Source organism: Uranotaenia lowii, chromosome 1 (assembly GCF_029784155.1).
Source record: "Uranotaenia lowii strain MFRU-FL chromosome 1, ASM2978415v1, whole genome shotgun sequence".
Taxonomy (NCBI): Eukaryota; Metazoa; Arthropoda; class Insecta; order Diptera; family Culicidae; genus Uranotaenia; species Uranotaenia lowii.
In genome coordinates this window covers 90,238,543-90,258,085 of record NC_073691.1, presented here as the reverse complement: position 1 = coordinate 90,258,085, position 19,543 = coordinate 90,238,543, and the positions used below count along the sequence as shown (strand labels likewise).

Here is a 19,543-nt window from a genome sequence, read left to right as displayed (position 1 = left end):
TGTAGCTTTGTGAAAATCCGATCTTTTTAGCCAAATCACGGCTTGAGACGTTGGGATTTGCTTTAATCATCCGCTTCACCTTTTCCTCCCTCTTTTTGTTCTTCGGTCCCGGTTTTCTTCCAGCTCCTTTGCCGTGATCCAACGTCAACCGCTCTTGGAACTGCTTCAACACTCTGGAGACGGTGGAATAGTAAATGTTCAACATTTTTCCCAACTGCCGGTGCGACAGGTCAGGAAATTCCGGGTGTTTTGGAAAGTATTAGTTCTCTCGACTCGCGTTGGTTCACCTCGTTGAATCGAAAACACGACTTCGAGTTGGACAGAATGTAAACAATACACATCAATGAGAAAGTGTACAAGCTTTAGTTGATTTTTACCCAATGGTAAAAAAGTTATGCCCTGTTGAATGTGTCGCAATAATTTCGTGTTCGCTCTTTACATCGAATACGCTTCAAGTAGAAGCCCCGCTCCCTTTTCCCCTTCCCATCTCCCGTACTAAAAGAAGGAAGGCGTTTCTAATAATCATTATCATTTTTTCTTACCCAAAAACTCTGTTATTTATATCAAATTTTTTCAAACCAGTATTTGAGTATTCAAGTTATGCCCCCCTCGGCCCTTCCCACCTCCACACTTCAAGGTGAAAGGTTTTATAACAACCATAAAAACATATATCGGACCCAAATACCTTCCCATGCCAGATTTGATTCCTGTCGGTTGATTAATTCTCAAATTATGTCAAAAAATGGAATTGAGGACCTTTTTTTGTGATTTCTTTATTTGAAACGGCTCAACCTTTGAGGCTTTAAGGAGCCAAACTCGTTTTGTATATTTGCTTAGGTCTACATCACTTTTTCACTCTTTTTTCACTTTTTGAAGAGAAGGAAGATATGGAGAGACAGGGAAATATGAAAATGAAAAGAATTATAGACGAAGATCAAAAGCTTTTAGAAAAAGGTATATTTCGAACATGTAATCAATGTCTATCGCAGCTATCACATCCCTTACTCAGGGTGGTTTTCCTCGGGCCCAAAGGGATTTTATGAAATTCAATTCAGCGGCCATGTAGGCCTTACATGACCAAACGATATGCCACAGCCACACAAATTGCTGTCAGCAATATTTATATGATAGATTAACGCGTTCAAGGAATAATTATTGGAAACTGGCTTAAGGCTTACCCTTGGGATAATAGAGTGGATCCACCGACCACAAAAGTTAAGTATGTGGTGAAAATGCTTCTAATAAATTTCTACCCACTCATTTTCAACACCTGTAATTTTCTTTTAATCTTCTTCTATCCTTCTATAATTATCAATTCTTGAAATATTCTCACTATGAGAACATAACATTCACCGATAAGGCCGTAAAAATTAATTTCAAATTAAATTTTCTATTTTCCCGATTTCCTTTGGTCTCCTTTTGTGATTTTGAGGGTGTAAATTGTTTCTTTAAGTGCTTTGAGGCCTATAAGAAATCCGCATGGGATGAAATTATGCACAAGTTAATTTTTTAGGCCTCGCAAAAAAAATTATGGTCTATCTTTGAAATTCGTACCTACTAATATGTACCTCTAGATTTGAGAACTTTATTTTTTTCTATACGCTTTGAAATCAAATTAGAAACGATGAGTTTTTTTTTTGGTATCATGAGTTTCAAACGATTTTCCTTTAATTTTTTTACTTAAAAAATATCATGTTAATCCTGTTTGCATGAGCAAAAAAAATACATTACGATTTAAAAAAAAATAACCGGATTTCAAATCCCTGTGTGCTTGTACAAAAAAAAATAAGAAAGTAAAATTTAGCTCACACTTTCCAACCCGCTTGCGCTCGGCTAATTTGCATCCGACCTGGACACAAACCGCGCAAAAGAAATGGCCGGAGGTTTTGATTGGTAAACTTGCACAACTCATTAAAGCTCGGAGCGACCTACAGTCTTTCAAGAAGGTATAACGTCTGTATAAGCGACTGCTAATCTGCATTAATTTAAAATTAATTTCTGCTAGTAAGCTATCCATTTTCCCCTTGACATTGTGCGACCTCGAGACTTCCGGGAAGGCTCGAGGGCAGTAGAATTGCTCAAGCTTGGAAATTGAAACAAATTTTGTCATTCAGCGCAGCGCGTAATTTCAAGTACCTGTTAGCTTAATGAAAACGTTTCAAACATTTACTGAATGTTTTTCTTCTTCTTCTTATAATCCACAGGTCACAAATGGCGGCAGCATCGCAAGCTCATTGCGCCAACTTTCCATCTCAACGTGCTGAAGAGTTTCATCGATCTGTTCAACGAAAATTCGCGACTGGTCGTCGAAAAGATGCGCAAGGAAGCCGGAAAGACCTTTGATTGTCACGACTATATGAGTGAATGTACTGTGGAAATCTTACTGGGTAAGTATGAATTGGGTACAATCAAAAATCAAAGAAAAATCATGAGATTGTGATTTAAAAATTCAAATGAATCCATCATTAATTCCATTTTCGCTATAAATTTTGACAGAAATTTGTTAACTGTCCAAAATTTTATAGACATGTCATTTTTAAGTTCAAGCTTAAAACATTTTACCTCACCTAGCTTTTGATTCCACCAATGGAGCTTTTCAAAAACTTCACAAATGCTAGTTTTATATTTCATAAATTATCCTGTAAAATTTCCATAATATACCTACCTTCATTGCGTAATTTGTAGGATATTGCGGTTTGAAAGGTAGAAGTCGAAAACATTCGCTTTTAATTAAACTGCTGTATCTTATGTCACAAACATTTTTCAAACTTTCAATTGAGTGGAATAATAGTTAATCTATCGCTAGTAGAAAATCTATAAAAGTTTAAGTTTTAGTAATGTGCGCTTGACCCCCCGAAATGTTTAAAAAACTCGAAGGGGGAATAATTAAAGTTTTAAGTATTATATGGAAATTTCGGAAAATTTTTCAAATATGCGAAAGATTACTAGGGCAAAAACAAATTGTGGAAGATGGAAGTTCTATCACCTTTTGTATGCTGGATTTTATTGAATTTTTTTATGAAAAAAAAACTTGATTCATGAGTTTTGTGCAATGATATAGCCTACGCAATTTTATTGCATACAAGCTTTATAGCTAATTGATTCCAGTTTATTAGTTTTTGGCATTATGACTAAAAATTTTATTTTCCAAGCTTTTCGTGTTCGAAGATGTTATTCAATCAAATATATGTCTCTGACTTCTAATCATGAGTGTTGGATTAAATTATGAGCTTCAGTTATACAAAGTTATCCTTATTTTTATCCTAAATTTCGTTTAGTTGTTAAGCATCTTAGTTCCATACTTAGAAGAAGAGGAGATTATCTAACGTGTTACCATAAATATTTATTAAAAGAATATTTTATAATGGAATATTTCATTGTTATCTGTATAGTTGTTTTGGATATGTCAAAACTATAAAAGTCACTGAATCAAAGCAATCGAAGATTCCCTTTAATTAAACCACGGAAACTTTCGATTAGAATTATTCAATCTAGTAGGCTAACAACACATTTTAGATTAGGTATACAAGTCATATCGTAGAAAATTATTTTTCTTCAGTAGTATGACATTCTTCAATATAGCCGGAAAATTAACAAAACAAAATAAAGGGGTAAATTGAGGTTAGCAGAATTTTTCCCGCAAGTATCCGGGCCAGACCAATCCGTGCTGTTTTATCTAAAAACCTAACAATATCCGGGCATTTTATTTAAAAATTGTCAAGCCAAAATCCGGGCAGTACCGAGCAAATTTGGCCTCAGTTCGGGAACTACTCAACAACAAAAAATCAGTTGAATCATTTTTTTTTTCATCAAATCATATTAAAAACGAAACGTAACGTCATAGGGTAACGGACCTATTTTTGACCGCTTTGGGAAGTGGCTATGCTATTTTCTGAATTATAAAAGAACATGATACAATTTTTGACTGCTTTATCCGTTAATTACGAAGATAAAGGCTTTTTCAATCAAAACATATCGTCGTTTGTTGCAATATAACAAGATTGAAGCCTAAAAACTCGTTTCTTCGATCATTACTCTGGGTGGTATTTTGGACCACCAGGTTTCTATTTTGGACCACCTTTTGGACCTATTTTGGACCACCCTTGAACTAAATAAGTTTTTTTTTCTGAATTTCGCTTTATTTACGACAGCGATTGATGCACAATTTTACGAATAGTTCAGTTAATCTTCTTCTTTGTTATTCTTGTAGTCAAGTTTGGTTTGTTCACGTTCATTTATTCCTGAACAAACTTTCATCAACTTTTCCCCAGCCTCTATTTAGGTAAACTAGTTTGTTGAATATTTCTTTCTACAACCTCTTTTTCTAAAACTTCTTATGCCTTAAAACAATTATTTTCGAAATGGTTATAGTAAACACAGAAATACTCCTCTGTTATATAGTGGAAAAATCCCGACAGAACACTGCAAACTCGACGAAATTTATCCTGCAGTGATAAACACTGGCCAATTGGCTTATCTTTAGGATCAATTTTTAGAACGCAATCTTCTTCAGGCGACCCAATGAGAAAGTCTGACACCGTTTATCCAGAAAGTCGTGACAACAATTTATCCATTTTGATTTCCAAAATCTTAGTGCATTTGGTTTTGCTTCAGTTCTGTAGAATACATAGATTCAAACAAGATAAGAATGTGCAGGAATTATTCGATCTTTTTAACCATCTGAAAGTATTTTTTTCACTGAAAAATTCACAAAGTTTAGTTTTCTCTTTGAAACAACTATTGTTTTAAAAAAAAATCGTTGAAGTAGATTTTTTGATTTCTTTTTTCAAATGTTGCATAACCATACGGACTGAAAAACTAGAACTTTAGCACTTTTTTACTTGTAATTTTAAACATTTCAAATTTTTTTTCCTAAGTTAATGTTAATGTGTATCAACATTAACATTATCTCAGAGCTATAGTTGAATATATTTTTTGTGAAAAATGTTCTACTATAAAATTGAGACGCTGTAACCGTCACATATTAAACTCGTCACATATTTGTCGATTTGTTGTCGTTTTTTTCCAACCCCTCATTTAGACGGCGTTTATATTTCGTCTCTTCTACCTAACCAAGTATTTTTTTTCTCGAAAATCAACCCTGAATGGCTGTAATTTTTAGACCAAACTGTCAATTATTTTTTAATGAAGCATCAAAAATAATGACTGAATAAAAAATTTGTGCATGTCCAGTTTTTCTTATGTTTTAAGCTTCTTTAAGCTGTAGCTTTTAACAACTGCTTATCAAACTTCCATTAATGTAGATTGTAATATAAACGTTGTTTAAAGCATAATGCATGAAAAGTAAGTTAAAACAATGATTAGCTTGGTTTTATGCCAATTTAAGTGAACCCCGTCTAAAGGGGGGTTTGGTATTTAGCAAGTTCATTAAATAAAATAATGCCAAAATTTTAAATTTTATTTATTATAAGCGATTAAAATAGTATGCATAATACTTTTCATATCGTCGTACAATGTTTATTACGTTCATGAACATTTAACAGCTAGTTCAATACTCAGGTTACGTTGGGTGGTCCAAAATAAGTCCCTAAGGAATGAAGAAGGACCTATTTTCGACATGGGTCAAATTGCCATTAAAACAAGTTTATTGGGTTCTTCGAGCTTGCAAACTAGTTTTCAAGTGTTTTTTCATTGCTTTGAACATGTTTGTAGTTGTTAAATTCATCACAGCAAGTCAAAAAACTTCTTGGAAGTTGACTCCAATAATGGCACCTCCTCCTGAAATGGGCTTGATTTGGCCCAACTGTGAAAAATCAAAACTTTATTTTCAATTTTCTTTCCCTTATCAGCATATTGAACTGAAATTTTTGATATGATTAGAATCACAAGAAGTAGCTTTAACTATACTGGTTCAAAATTTTCATGATTTACATGATTTATGAGGGAAAGATTGGAAAAAAGCTGCAAGGTGGTCCAAAATATGTACCTGGTCCAAAATAAGTCCGTTACCCTATATATGTATATAGTGACTTCGGTAAAGTTGCCTCAAAAACCGTTGACTACAAACAACTTTGTAGAAGACAGATTGGCTCTATCTGGTAAAGGGTGATATGGTCAAAATTTGGTAAATATCAAGTTGACGTATTTCTTTCAATTTTGCATTTAAAAAACCTGAACACCCCTCATTTTGAAGGTGTGTGTGTGTAGAATGTTGCTCCTATTTTGATTTTGGAATTCACTCTTCAGTTGTCAAAATGCTGTCCAAGGAAGAAGAGCAGCGTTTCAAAATTTTGCTCGCGCATCGCGAAAATCCGAGCTACTCGCACGCAAAGCTGGCAAAATCGCTAAAAGTTGCCAAATCAACCGTTACAAATGTAATTAAAGTGTTTGGGGAACGTTTGTCGACAGCCAGGAAGTCTGGATCGGGGAGGAAATCTAAAACCGGAAGCCGCTGAGACACAAAGAGAGTTGCCAGTAGTTTCAAGCGAAACCCTAACCTCTCTCTCCGAAATGCCGCAAATAAGCTGGGTGTATCGTCTACAACCGTGCATCGAGCCAAAAACCGAGCCGGAATATCGACTTACAAGAAGGTAGTGACTCCAAATCGCGATGATAAACAAAAAACGCGGGCCAAAGCGTAATCCCGGAGAATGTACACGACGATGCTGACGAAGTTTGACTGTTAATGGACGACGAAACCTACGTCAAAGCCGACTACAAGTAGCTTCCGGGACAGGAGTTTTAAACGGCAAAAGGAAGGGGAAAGGTAGCAGATATTTTCAACCACATGGAACTGTCAAAGTTCGCGAAGAAATATTTGGTTTGGCAAGCCATCTATACCTGTGGCTTGAAAAGCAGCATTTTCATAGCTTCCGGGACTGTCAACCAAGAAATTTACTTGAAAGAGTGTTTGAATAAACGTCTGCTGCCTTTCCTGAAGAAACACGGTTATTCCGTACTGTTTCGGCCGGATTTGGCATCTCGCCATTACGGTAAAAAGGCCATGGAGTGGTACGCCGCCAACAACGTGCAGGTGGTTCCCAAGAACAAGAACCCTCCCAACACGCCAGAGCTCCGCCCAATTGAGAAATACTGGGCTATTTTCAAGCGGAACCTAAAGAAGAACAAAAAAACTGCTAAAGACGAGCAGCAGTTCAAGGCAAACTGGCTTTCTGCGGCGAAGAAGGTGGACAATGTGGCTGTACAAAATCTGATGGCAAGGGTTAAGCGTAAGGCCCGGCAATTCGGATTTGGAAAAGCGAAAGCCTAACTGATCCGAATATTTCTTCCTGAATTTTAAACTAAATAAACTTTATTTTTCCTGAATTTTAAACTAAATAAACTTGAAAAAGAAATTTAATTTGATTTTTTAAACAAACGATTTCACCGATTTACACGCGTTTTCCCTTGACCAAATTTGATTGTATCCCATTTACCCGAAAACCATTGCCCAGAATGATTTTTTCCCAGAATGACAAATACCCGAAATCAAACCCCAGAATGAACCATTTCCCAGAAAAAAATTCCCCAGAATGCACCATTTACCCGAAATTTTTTTCCCAGAATGGACCATTTCCCAGAATTTTTTCCCCCAGAATGGAACATTTACCAGAATGGCACAAATCCCAGATTTTTTCCCCTAGTATTTTTATTTGTTTTTTTTTTTCTAATGAATTCTTGTATATTTCATATGACTCGAAATTAATTTTTTCAAAATGATTTTTTAAATGAAACTACGACTTTGAAATTTTCCAACTAAATTTATTTTAGAACCAATATTGTGCTTTGTTTATGGTTTGGGTACTTTAATTGATTCAATGCTTACCATGGTCCTTTAATAAACCGTTTTAGTATCCGACTCCTCACGCTGCGCGTTCGAACTTGAAAGACGTTTTTTCCTTCACGCTGTCGCGTGGCGGACGGGGCTGAGGGGTCACCCCTAGCTTTCACGCAGATCTAGGAAGCCCCGGCAGACCTAGACCAATGTCTTAGGGCCGCCGCTTCCGACGGCGGGTCGGCGGCCTCCTCGGATTTGGGAGCTTCGGCGGCTTTGTGCCGCCTCGGCCCCTTCATCCTCGTTGGTTGCGGCTTTGCCGCAAAAGAATAAAGTTATGAAACCCCATTTTTTGGTAACAATTCCTTTTTTTTTAATGATTTCTAGTAAGGATAAATGTTTTAATTTTTCTGGGAAATGGTTCTTCTGGCGAAAAAATTTCTGGTACATGGTTCATTCTGGTGAAAAAATTTCTGGGAAATGGTACATTCAGGCGAAAATTTTTCTGGGGAATGGTTCGTCTGGGGAAAAAAATTCTGGGGAATGGTTCTTTCTGGCGATTGGAATTCTGGGGATTTTTCATTCTGGGCAATGGTTTTCGGGTAAATGGAGTACAACCTTGACCAAATTTTGACCCTTTAATCATGCGAAAATGACACACTCAGAGGAAATCTTATTATAAATTTCATAAGATACATCTTATGAACCACTTTTTTGCGTCCAAACTAATTTTTCATAAGAGTCTTATGAAATTCTTTCAATTTTCATACGATGTTCTTATGAAAAATAGAAGAAACGGCATTGTGAAAAAATGATGAACACATTCATTCATAGCATCAGTTTTTTTTTCATCATCTAACAGTACGAAGCAATCGCCAGTTCATAGTTATTATAGTTTTCCTTCAATGTTAAATGTTATTGTTATCTCCGGAATGGTAAGTTCGATTTGATGTTTTTGGTGTGAACGTTGAATATATTAGTAAACTGAAATACATTATTTGTTTACTTTTCAGCAAGCTGATCGGCAAAAAACGAAAGGTCGAAGATTAAGATGCGGCAAAAAAAAACTTTGATGGAGCCGTCTGTTGATGCGCTGCTGATGGTGACCATGATTATTTAATTTTAAACAAATTTGACAAACAATAAAGTGAATGTTTTCAGCATGAAATATCGAGAATTTTTCTTATTAGAAAGTGATTTACTGTTTCCATAAGAATCTCTTATGAAAAGCAACAACCTCTCATTGAAGTAGGCGTTCATCTTCAGAATTCATTCGCGTCATAAGACAATCTTATGAATTTCATTAATTTTTCTTATGGCGCCACTTCATAAGAGAATCTTATGGCATACATAATAGTATTTTTCTGAGTGCACATTTTGAATCGTATTTTAGGCTTCCCAAAAGGCTCATGCTTGTTTTTATGGAAAATAAAATAACTGGAATGTCAGTTGCCTCCTGAGCCGATGTCCGCGAGTTCGAGCCCAATAAGTTTTTCAATAACTGTTCGCCTACTGCAACGTTAATATATGTAAGTCGCGAATGCCACAAAGATGGTAAAACGACTATAATCAAATCAAAACAAAAATCATTTCTGGGCACTTAAATCGAAAACGAAAATAACTTAACTTTTTTTGATTTAAAGACAGAAATCTCGGGAAAAATCCGGTTTACTTTTTTCCAACGGAATCCTTTTCGGAGCTTTTCCAAATTTTATCAAATATACGGGCAAGCGCGGGTGAAACCAGGCAAGCTGGAAAGTCAAGTTTATATTTATGTTTGAACGTCATGTTCCGTGACGTTTATGTTTCACAAAAATGTACATAATCTACTAAATTAATGAAAATTCAAAAGCCACCATCATGTTGTAAGGCTTTCAATTTGAATTTCAAATCCGCAAAAATAGTACTTTTTAGGTGGAGGAAGGGCCCAATTGAAGAAAGAAAAAATTGCTTCATTGAATGATGGTTCAATTGAAAAGCTGGCCTTCTTTCAAATAAAACATTAAGTATTCCCTCAAATAGAAGGACACTTACTTACCTACTCAATTATCCCGCGTCTTAGAAGGACAGATGATTGAAAACTACACATCAGTTAATTTCTGGGGTCAATGATCGAAAAGGATAAGAATCAGTTTGAATTTTTTTTATCAACAAAAAAAGCAGGTTGCCAAAAGTGAAAAGAGTTGTTGTAACATCGCCAAAAATGGAACGCACTTAAAACAAGACTAGGGATCACAACAGGTTCAACCTACTGAAATGACGATGAATGACAGCCATCCGATTCCAGCATGTTTATAGTGGGTTCAGTAAAATTACCTAACTTTGGCTTTGTCGCTGAAAAGAGTTTTAAAAAATCAACTATTTCACAAAGCAAAGATGCAAACTAAAAAAAATAATCATTGTACTTGCAATAATGTTTTGAAGCACTATTGGTATCCTTGTAGCACGAATGTCAAACAAGTAAATCATCATCTACATCCTGATTTTATGATCGGGCTACAAAAACCTTAACGTTTGCTGGCATTTGGCGCCATTTCAAATAATTCTCGAACATTATGATTGTCTGATTGTTACCGGAACTATGTCCTACAATCTACAAATTAAACCCCAGTGCTTATTCATAACTCAAAATTGTTCAGGTGTTGTCAGCGAGTCTGCGAATCATCAATTGCGTTGATCGTTACATGCAATATGATGCGTTGCCGCATGTTGTATCGTTAATTATCGCTTAGCGATGGGAGATGTTAGCGGTAACGAACCAGTTGTGATTGACAAAACGTGTTTTCGACTATTGACTCAGAACAGAACTTAACTCTGAGATATTGTTATACCATTGATCTCATTCTTTAAACGGGCATTTGGAACCCTGGAATAAGCAGTTGCGAAATTAATCATAGAAACATACACACACACATGCTTCATGGCTATGGTTTTGGAATTTTTAACCACCTACGAAAATCTACCGGTACGCAGACATCAGTTGCACAATTTGGTAAAGTCGTTTCAGGACCAGTTCACTTTCTAGCAAACGTGACCCATTCTGTCTTGCAGGGCTAGAAGTCTGCCAGATTGTTTTGCTAAATATGTACTTGGTCGGTTGGCAAAAAAAGTGAAAACTGGTTTTTCCTCTAGCTACATAGTCTGGCGCAATCGTCCACCATAGACCAGATTAGGTGCGAGTTAATTTAAAAGTCGTTGGCATGCATTTTCGCGTCAGCTGTTCGCAACTCGCGGTGGACATGCGATCTTTCGTGAACCAGGCTAAACACCCGCCCTGCCATATTTATTGGCTGCTGTTGCCGCCACCGGCTATCGGGATTACACATGACCGAGGTTAATAAAAGTCAACTACCTACTAAGTAATAGATTGTCCTTATGCAATTGATTCCACCTACTGCGTGAGTACATATATCGCTAATTTGTCCCCTGTTTGATGGAGCAATCGATACGACTATTGAAGTTATGATTATGATAGTACACAACACATGTTCCAATGTAGGTCAGCGCATAATTTTCAAAGGAAGAAGTAATATAAGCCGTTTAATGAATTAATTTAGGCTCAACATCATAGTCCTATTTTTGTAAACTCCTACCACATGACCTTCGGACTATAAGGACATGATTTAAAAAAAGGTCAATTTGTAATCCAAGCTTATGGCTTCTTGAGTGAAAGTGGTTCAGTTTCTTTTATGTAAATTTAATTCAGGATGGATAGCCAAACTTTCTACAGATTATATTTAAAACCTTTGTCCAAACTATGCAATCCAGATTGACCGGTTTTATTCGGGATTTTCCGGATTTTCGAATTAAATCCTGTTCGGCCCGGATGCCCAGCTTTAATGAAAAACTATGCGAATATTGCCCGGATTAGTTCACATTATTTCCGAAATTAAGCAAAAACGCAGATGGAGTACGATTTGAACGCTTCGTTGAAAAATTCAAATTAAAAGTGGTCATCTTTCATCTAAAGTCTGTTTCACATAGAATCTGGTCGGATAAAATAAATCATTTCTCCGCAAAGAAATAACGTATACAACAAAAGTAAAAATGTCATTTTGTAGGGTTTTTATTGCACTTTAAGGAAAAAAAATACATAAAAATCATTCGTCAGCTTTTCGGATGAATTTTCGAACTTTTTTTGTGATACCACCCATCATTTTCTGCACAGTACTACTGGTAACCTCACGGCTGTAGTGGCAGCTTGCCAGGTCCGGCCAGAACTTCACCGGACCTTTGTGGGACCGAAAGAATGGCAAAACCCTCTTCTGGAGACATTTTTCTTTGTAAACATTTCCATTCATTGTGTCCCCAGTGATGAAAATCTTCGTCTTCTTCCCACAACTACAGACCCCTAGCCAAATCATCAACTTACGAGCAAATTTATCTGCGAAAACAAAATTGAATCTACCCGCAACATTCCCTTTACGCTTCGCAAGGTAAAATTTTTTACCGGGTATTTGTCCAAAATCCATTTTGACGTAAGTTTCGTCGTCCATCAAAATGCGTCCGTTGTACTTGGTCAACACTTTCTCGTACAACTTCCTTGCCCTGGTTTTGGCAACCAGGTTTTGTTTCAGCGTCCTGTTGGGGTGTTTGCTTGCATGATACGACCGCAAGCCTTCTCGCAAACAAATTCGTCGAGCTGTACTTGCTGTACTGTGGTTCGTCTTGAACTTTTTCGCCAAATCACGCAAGGAGATTCCAGGATTATTGTGAACTGATCGAATTACCTTTGCTCGTAGCCACCGGTCATATGTTCCACTTTTACGCCTGGTTTGTTTTGCTCAATCCACCGCAAGGGTCTCCCGATAACGTTGCAGCACCGAATTTACAGTCGATTTTGGATATTTCAGAAATTTCGCGATCTTTACCCCTCACCACGTGCGTCGGTTTCTCTACGTGAGTGTGCAGAATTTTCTCTTGCCTTTCGCGTTCCATCCTCGATAACTTTTGACTGACTGCTTCAATCTTGATGAAATTTTCACCAATATGTCAGTAAGTAAACAAACCATGCTGATCAAAACTCTGTCAATAGATAAGCGATGTGACAACTATGGGCGCTGCAGTAAATGAATATATGCGACCAGATTTTATGTGAAACAGACTTTATCTGTTGACATTTTTTTTCGAACAATGCATAGATTTTGATTAGATTTGCCCGGATATCCCGGTTTTTGAATGTTAAAAATTCAAATTCAAATATCCGGTTTCGGATGATAGAAATTAAACTTCACGCATTCAAGTTCACGCTGTAATTTGCTTAAGGTCGGAATAATAGTAACGGTTGCCAGATTGCCCGGTTTTATCCGGGTTTGCCCGGATATTCAATACAAAATTTGACAAAAGTCCGTTCAGGTTGGGTTGCCCTGAATTCATTGAATGAAGACCGGATTTTGCCCGGATTTATTCACTTTATTTGTCAAAAAAAAAACATTAAAAAACAAGTGTTGTAATTTTTTTATTTATGCGTTCAAAACAAAATTATTTGAGCAAGTTTTATAAAAATTATCATGAAGGTGTTTTGAAAGCCTCAACTACGATTTAAAACTGGTAATAACCCAAGCAACCAAAAGTCACATATTTACTTGAATGAAGGCATTGAAAGTTACATATTGGCTGACAAAGAGAATCAACTGCTAAATTCCCTTTAGTGAACTCTATGTACTCATTAATGAACTTGAAAGTTGCAAAAGTGATTAATATGTACGTTATATGTGACTTGTTTTGCCCAATTCCCATTAGTGAACTATATGTGCTCATTAACGAACTTGAAAGCTGCAAAAGTGATCTATACGTACGTTATACGGGACTTAAGTCACATAAAGGGCACAAAAGTGCCCAATACGGGATTTGGTAAGTCACATAAAGGGCACAAAGTGCTCAAACGGGATTTGATAAGTCACAAAAAGTGCATTGATGTGCTTTCAAAATCAAATCACCTCTTCGAGTTTTAGTTTCAGTTAGAACAACATCTAGGCTTGGTCTCGTGGTAGCGTGTTCGATTCTTACCACGAAGGTCGGGGTTCGATCCCCAAGCCGGGCAAGTTTTTTTTCAAGAAGTAATTTTGTACACGAGTGACCATTCTGATGCGATATATGTAGGAAATGTAGGAAAGAAGTAATTGAACAATTTGTCGAGTTTGAAATCCGGCGCGTGGCATCATGGCGGCACCGGTACAGAACACAGTAAATAATCAAGAGAAGGTGATATGAACCGAAGCCAATGGTTCAGTTGAGATAGAGAGAAATTTTTTTGCTCATTTTGCGATTTTTTGGAAGCTGAATTAAGAAACCGCTGGAAGCTGAATAGAAGATCATTAAACTTGTTTTGGAACTTGGAAGTATCAATAAGAACTTAAATTTTGAACTGCATAGAACGTACTTCATATCAATGATGAGGCTGAGTAAGCGTTTTTGTACCTGTTTTATTTGACATTTGGTTGCTTGGGAAGTTATGATGAAAAAGAATTATTTTTGCAATATTTTTTTTCTTGATTCTTGATTTTTTTTTCTTGATCTGGGTTTTGACCCAATTTGCCCAGATATTGCCCGGTATTTTCTCTATCTGCCTGTTATTTAAAACTATCTGCCGTGAAACATACACGGATACACCTAAAATGTTTAATGGTTTCAGTTAAGTTGTAAAGTTGTTGATGATTTTTGAAGCTTTTTCAACATTTTGGATATTTTATAAATTATCCAACGTCAGTTGAAAAAATTAATGAGTCTGTTTTTATATACATTTAAAAAAAATAAATATTCGGCCTATTCGGCCGAACACCTAGCTCAACTATTCGGTGAACGGAACATTCGGCTTAACGGTTTTTGGCAGTATTCGGCGCCGAATATTCGGCCGACCGAATATTCGGAACATCTCTACTCTCGAATAAGGAATTTATTTTATTTAGATTTCGATTACATTCCAAAATGTCAGTCAATGTTCAATACAATAATAAATTTTAACCTATATTCTCAACATCTTTTCAAACACGTGCACAACTTTTTTTGATATAAATTTTAGCCTATTTGCTTACAGCTAGTGAATTTTTTTTTCTATTTTGAAGTAATTTTAGTAATTCAACTAACTAGTAACTGTTAATCAATTATGTTGTTAACATTCTGAAAGTAAGTTTCGAAATCAAAAATATAAATTTTAACTCTATTTCATAAAAGAGATTGATGAAATAGTTCTGAATATTGGGAAACAGGTTAAAGTATTAAATATCAGGCTTCGCTTATTCCAGAAATAATTTTTCGCATTGAAAATTGAGATACAGTTTTGGAAATAGTAATCAGAATGGTCTAATAACTGGGTATGTTCTCCTTGCTTTCAGAAACTGCTATGGGTGTTTCGAAGAAGACTCAGGATCAGTCAGGCTACGATTACGCCATGGCTGTCATGAAGATGTGTGACATCCTTCATCTCCGTCATCGCAAGATGTGGCTGTACCCGGACCTGTTCTTCAACCTAACTCAATACGCCAAACGTCAGGTTAAATTGCTCGATACCATTCACAGCTTGACCCGCAAGGTCATTCGCAACAAGAAGGCCGCTTTCGTCACCGGTACGCGAGGATCACTGGCCACCACTTCCATCAAGACAGCGGAATTCGAAAAACCGAAGAATAACAGCAACTTGAATTCGGTGGAGGGACTTTCCTTCGGGCAGTCCGCCAACTTGAAGGACGATTTGGATGTGGATGAAAATGATGTGGGTGAAAAAAGAAGATTGGCTTTCCTGGATCTGCTGCTCGAGAGTGCGGAAAATGGCGCTCTGATTTCCGACGAAGAGATTAAGAATCAGGTGGACACAATCATGTTCGAGGGGCACGACACAACGGCCGCTGGAAGCAGCTTCTTCTTATCGATGATGGGCATCCACCAGAAAATCCAAGACAAAGTTATCCAAGAACTAGATGGAATATTCGGTGATTCGGATCGTCCCGCTACCTTCCAGGATACATTGGAAATGAAATATCTAGAACGTTGTCTGATGGAAACTCTGCGAATGTACCCACCAGTACCAATCATTGCTCGATCATTGAAGGAAGATTTGAAATTGGCATCATCTGACATCGTTGTACCTTCAGGCGCCACAATCGTTGTAGCCACCTACAAGCTGCATCGGCTAGAATCTATCTACCCAAATCCTACAGTTTTCGATCCGGACAATTTCCTCCCAGAACGACAAGCCAATCGCCACTACTACGCATTTGTGCCATTCTCAGCTGGACCCAGGAGCTGTGTTGGTGAGTATTTTCAAAAAAGTACCTATTAATAGTGCTTGTAACTAAATTATTGTTTTTTTTTCTGTCTCTTCAGGTCGTAAATATGCCATGCTGAAGCTGAAAATTATTCTATCCACAATCCTCCGTAACTTCCGAGTCGTATCTGACCTCAAAGAAGAAGATTTCAAATTGCAAGCAGATATTATTCTTAAGCGAGAGGAAGGTTTCCAGGTTCGCCTCGAGCCGCGTCAACGCAAACCGAAGGCTGCAGCTTAAGCTGCTTGAAGGAGGAATGAAATTGCAGTTTATCTGATGTATCATAAGAAAACAAAACTTAAACCCCTGGATATATTACTGTTTATATCCTTTTACTCTATTGCAATGGCATGATGCAAGCATACAGAATGAGCACAACCAGATCTACTTTTTCTTTCGACTTCAATAGACTACAGCAAAATTAACGGGAAACAAATAAATATCTGAACTTGATACGTAAGAGGAATGGAACTTATTATACATTAAAAATAGGATTTATCTACATTTATTAAACCTGTATGTGTGTGATCTAATAAAATTGAAATAAACTAAAACTGAACAACATTTTTATTATTGCCAATGAACAATGAACTATCACATGACAATGTTTTGTTTAAACCTAAGATAAAGTTAAACATTAAAAATTAAGATAGTTAAATATTAGAGGTAGCTAATTTCAAGTCATTGTTTTTGTTTTTTTTATAGATTTTTTAGACGATTGATAAAAAATACCTTTTTAAAACTTCCTCATCATTCTTTATTTATTTTTTTTGATTTATTTTTTCTGAATTTTACAAAGGTAAATCACTTTTTTGTGCACTCGTATGACATTATGATAAGTATTTTGCGCAGAGCTGGTAAAATTGACAGATTTAAAGATGGCTACTGTTTTTTTTCAATCATCTTCACTTTCCAAAACTCCAACTATGCACCGAGCCACAGTCAACGATTATTATCATCAGCAGGCTGATAATCGTCTTTGTTTGATTCTCAATGAAAGCTAGTATAGTAAATATTCAATATCAATGGTTTCCATTGAGATGATAGCCTGCTAAAATTTCGCTCCTGTGCCGGCTGTTGATATTTATAGGTTGTTATTTCTCATCTAACCTGGCAACAGCAAAATCTCCAAATTATTGTTATACATATAGTCGAGTTGCTAACTAGATAGCCCATAAAACGAACTGCAAAATGTTTCAGAGAGCATGGATTTTCCCGCCTTTTTATTTCCTATTCTATTTTAACGTACAGTCACGTGTGCATGAATGTATACCCGAGTTTTACTAAATATCACGGTACCCATTTTCTGTGATAATTAATAACCGTAAAATGTCTAGCACAAACTCAGTAGCACGTTGACATACGTTTGACCGCTAAATCTCAGCAACTGACTCCGTCACTACAGTTAAGAAAGTGATTCGGTATGGGTCGAAGCTATCAACGAAAACGCTCTAGACTGATAAACCACATGTTATGCTTTGGGTTATAGAAATGATGATGATTTCGATCTAGCTGGCATTTTCGTTAAATGTCAGTCGTTAACAATCACCATTACCAGCTCTGATTTTGCGATTCTTGGTGTAATGTGATGTAGTTACCTTACTATGTTTTTTTTCGGTGAAATGATCTTTGATTTATTGCTTTAAGTCATTTAAACAAGATTCAACTCACTTGATGTCGAATTATGCACACTACACAGTAAATTTAACTATAGTTTTTTAAGGCTGGCTAAAAAAAGGAAGGTTGGTCTTCCTGTGAGAAAAATTATCAGAAACAACTAAAACCATGATAAGATTCAACTCACAATGTGAAATTCACGAACTACATTTCCAAGTTAAAAAATGATCAAATTTAAGTCTTAGGAGATAGCTTGGTAAGCAACCATATTCTGTATGGAACTGTTATGCGAGTAGATTTGGAAAAGGTCCCGAATATGCTCGCATAACAGTCCCATAACAAACAAAAATGGTGTTTCAGACCTTACCAGTTGCCAAATATCGAAAATTTCAGATCCTACGATTTATTATGACAACCTAGAACACATTCCATTAAAGGATTTTTTTTATGCTGAAAGCTGTGGTCGGAATTTAAAAATGTATTCCAAAACAGAAAAAAGCTGATTTTCTCGCTTGCTCGTTTTTGTATATGGGACTGTTATGAAAGTAGGGGCAGTATAACAAAGGTCGGCAACCTGCGGCTCTTGGGGATATAAAGCTGCGGCTCTTGAACTTACTGTGCTAATATTATATATAATTTTGAATAAAATATTTATGAAATCGTGCTAAACCGATAATCAAGTCTTGTAACCTGGCACACGGATTTTCATAGGTCCAGAAGAAAACTTTAAAGTTGCATTCGCTGTAGGAACAAGCGCAAAATACCAAATGGAAAAATATCTGAACTATCGACCGTAACGAGCTATGGGAAATCATGGACGAGAACGGCTTTTCCGGGAAGCTGATTAGACTGATCAAGGCGACGATGGATGGAACGCAGTGCTGTGTGCGGATTTCGAGTGTATTGTCGAGTTCATTCGAATCGCGCAGGGGGCTTCGACAAGGTGATGGTCTATCTAGCGGTGGGCGAAATGCGGGGCACGATTTTCAACAGATCCAGTCAACTTATCTGCTTTGCCGATGACATTGATATAGTCGGCAGATCATCTGCGGCGGTGGAAGACATCCACCGCAAACTGAAACGCGAAGCAGGAAGGATTGGGTTGATGATTAATACGTCCAAGACGAAGTACATGTTGGCCTGCGGATCCGAGACCGACCGAACCCGCTTGTCCAGTAGTAACAAGGTCACGATCGACGGCGACGAGCTGGAGATAGTCGAAGACTTTGTCTATCTCGGCTCACTGGTGACCGCAGACAATGACACCAGCCGTGAGATCCGGAGGATTATCAGCGGAAGTCGTGCCTACTATGGACTCCACAAGCAACTGCGGTCGAGAAGACTTAGCCCTCGCACGAAGTGTAACCTGTATACGACGCTCATTAGACCGGTTGTTCTCTACGGGCACGAGACATGGATATTGCTCGAGGAGGGCCTGCGTACACTCGGAGTATTTGAGCGACGAGTGTTAAGAACCATCTTTGGCGGCGTACAGGAGAACGGAGTGTGGAGGCGAAGGATGAACCACGAGCTCGCGCGACTCTACGGCGAACCCAGTATCCAGAAGGCGGTGAAAGCTGGCCGGATACGCTGGACGGGACATGTTGCGAGAATGCCGGACGACTGTCCTGCAAAACAGGTGTTCGCTACGAATCCGGTAGGAGCAAGATGAGCGGGGGCGCAACGAGCAAGGTGGTTAGACCAAGTGGAGCGTGATCTGGCGAACGTGGGGTGCCCGAGAAATTGGAGAACGGTTGCCATGGACCGAGTGAATTTTAGGAATTATGTTCGTCAAGTTATGTCGTGAAACGGAATACTATGTAAATAAAAAAAAATCTGATTTTGGAGTCTAATGTTTTCGGTATTTATACCGATTTTTGAGGAAATTTTCGACCAAGAATCGGTATATACCGAATACCGATTTTTT

At 37.3% G+C, this 19,543-nt stretch overlaps 1 protein-coding gene across 1 annotated transcript in view; it reads left to right on the top strand.

The window, feature by feature from the left end:
• The window catches only part of LOC129749539 (cytochrome P450 4g15), a 38,239-nt gene extending 21,686 nt beyond the window's left edge, over positions 1-16,553 (top strand). Inside the window, exons 3-5 of the mRNA XM_055744525.1 lie at positions 2,205-2,387; positions 15,070-15,984; positions 16,058-16,553. Of these exons, the coding sequence (XP_055600500.1) occupies positions 2,205-2,387; positions 15,070-15,984; positions 16,058-16,239 (1,280 nt within the window). The 3' untranslated portion in view covers positions 16,240-16,553. The remainder of the gene's footprint in view (positions 1-2,204; positions 2,388-15,069; positions 15,985-16,057) is intronic.
• Positions 16,554-19,543: the final 2,990 nt, after the last annotated feature.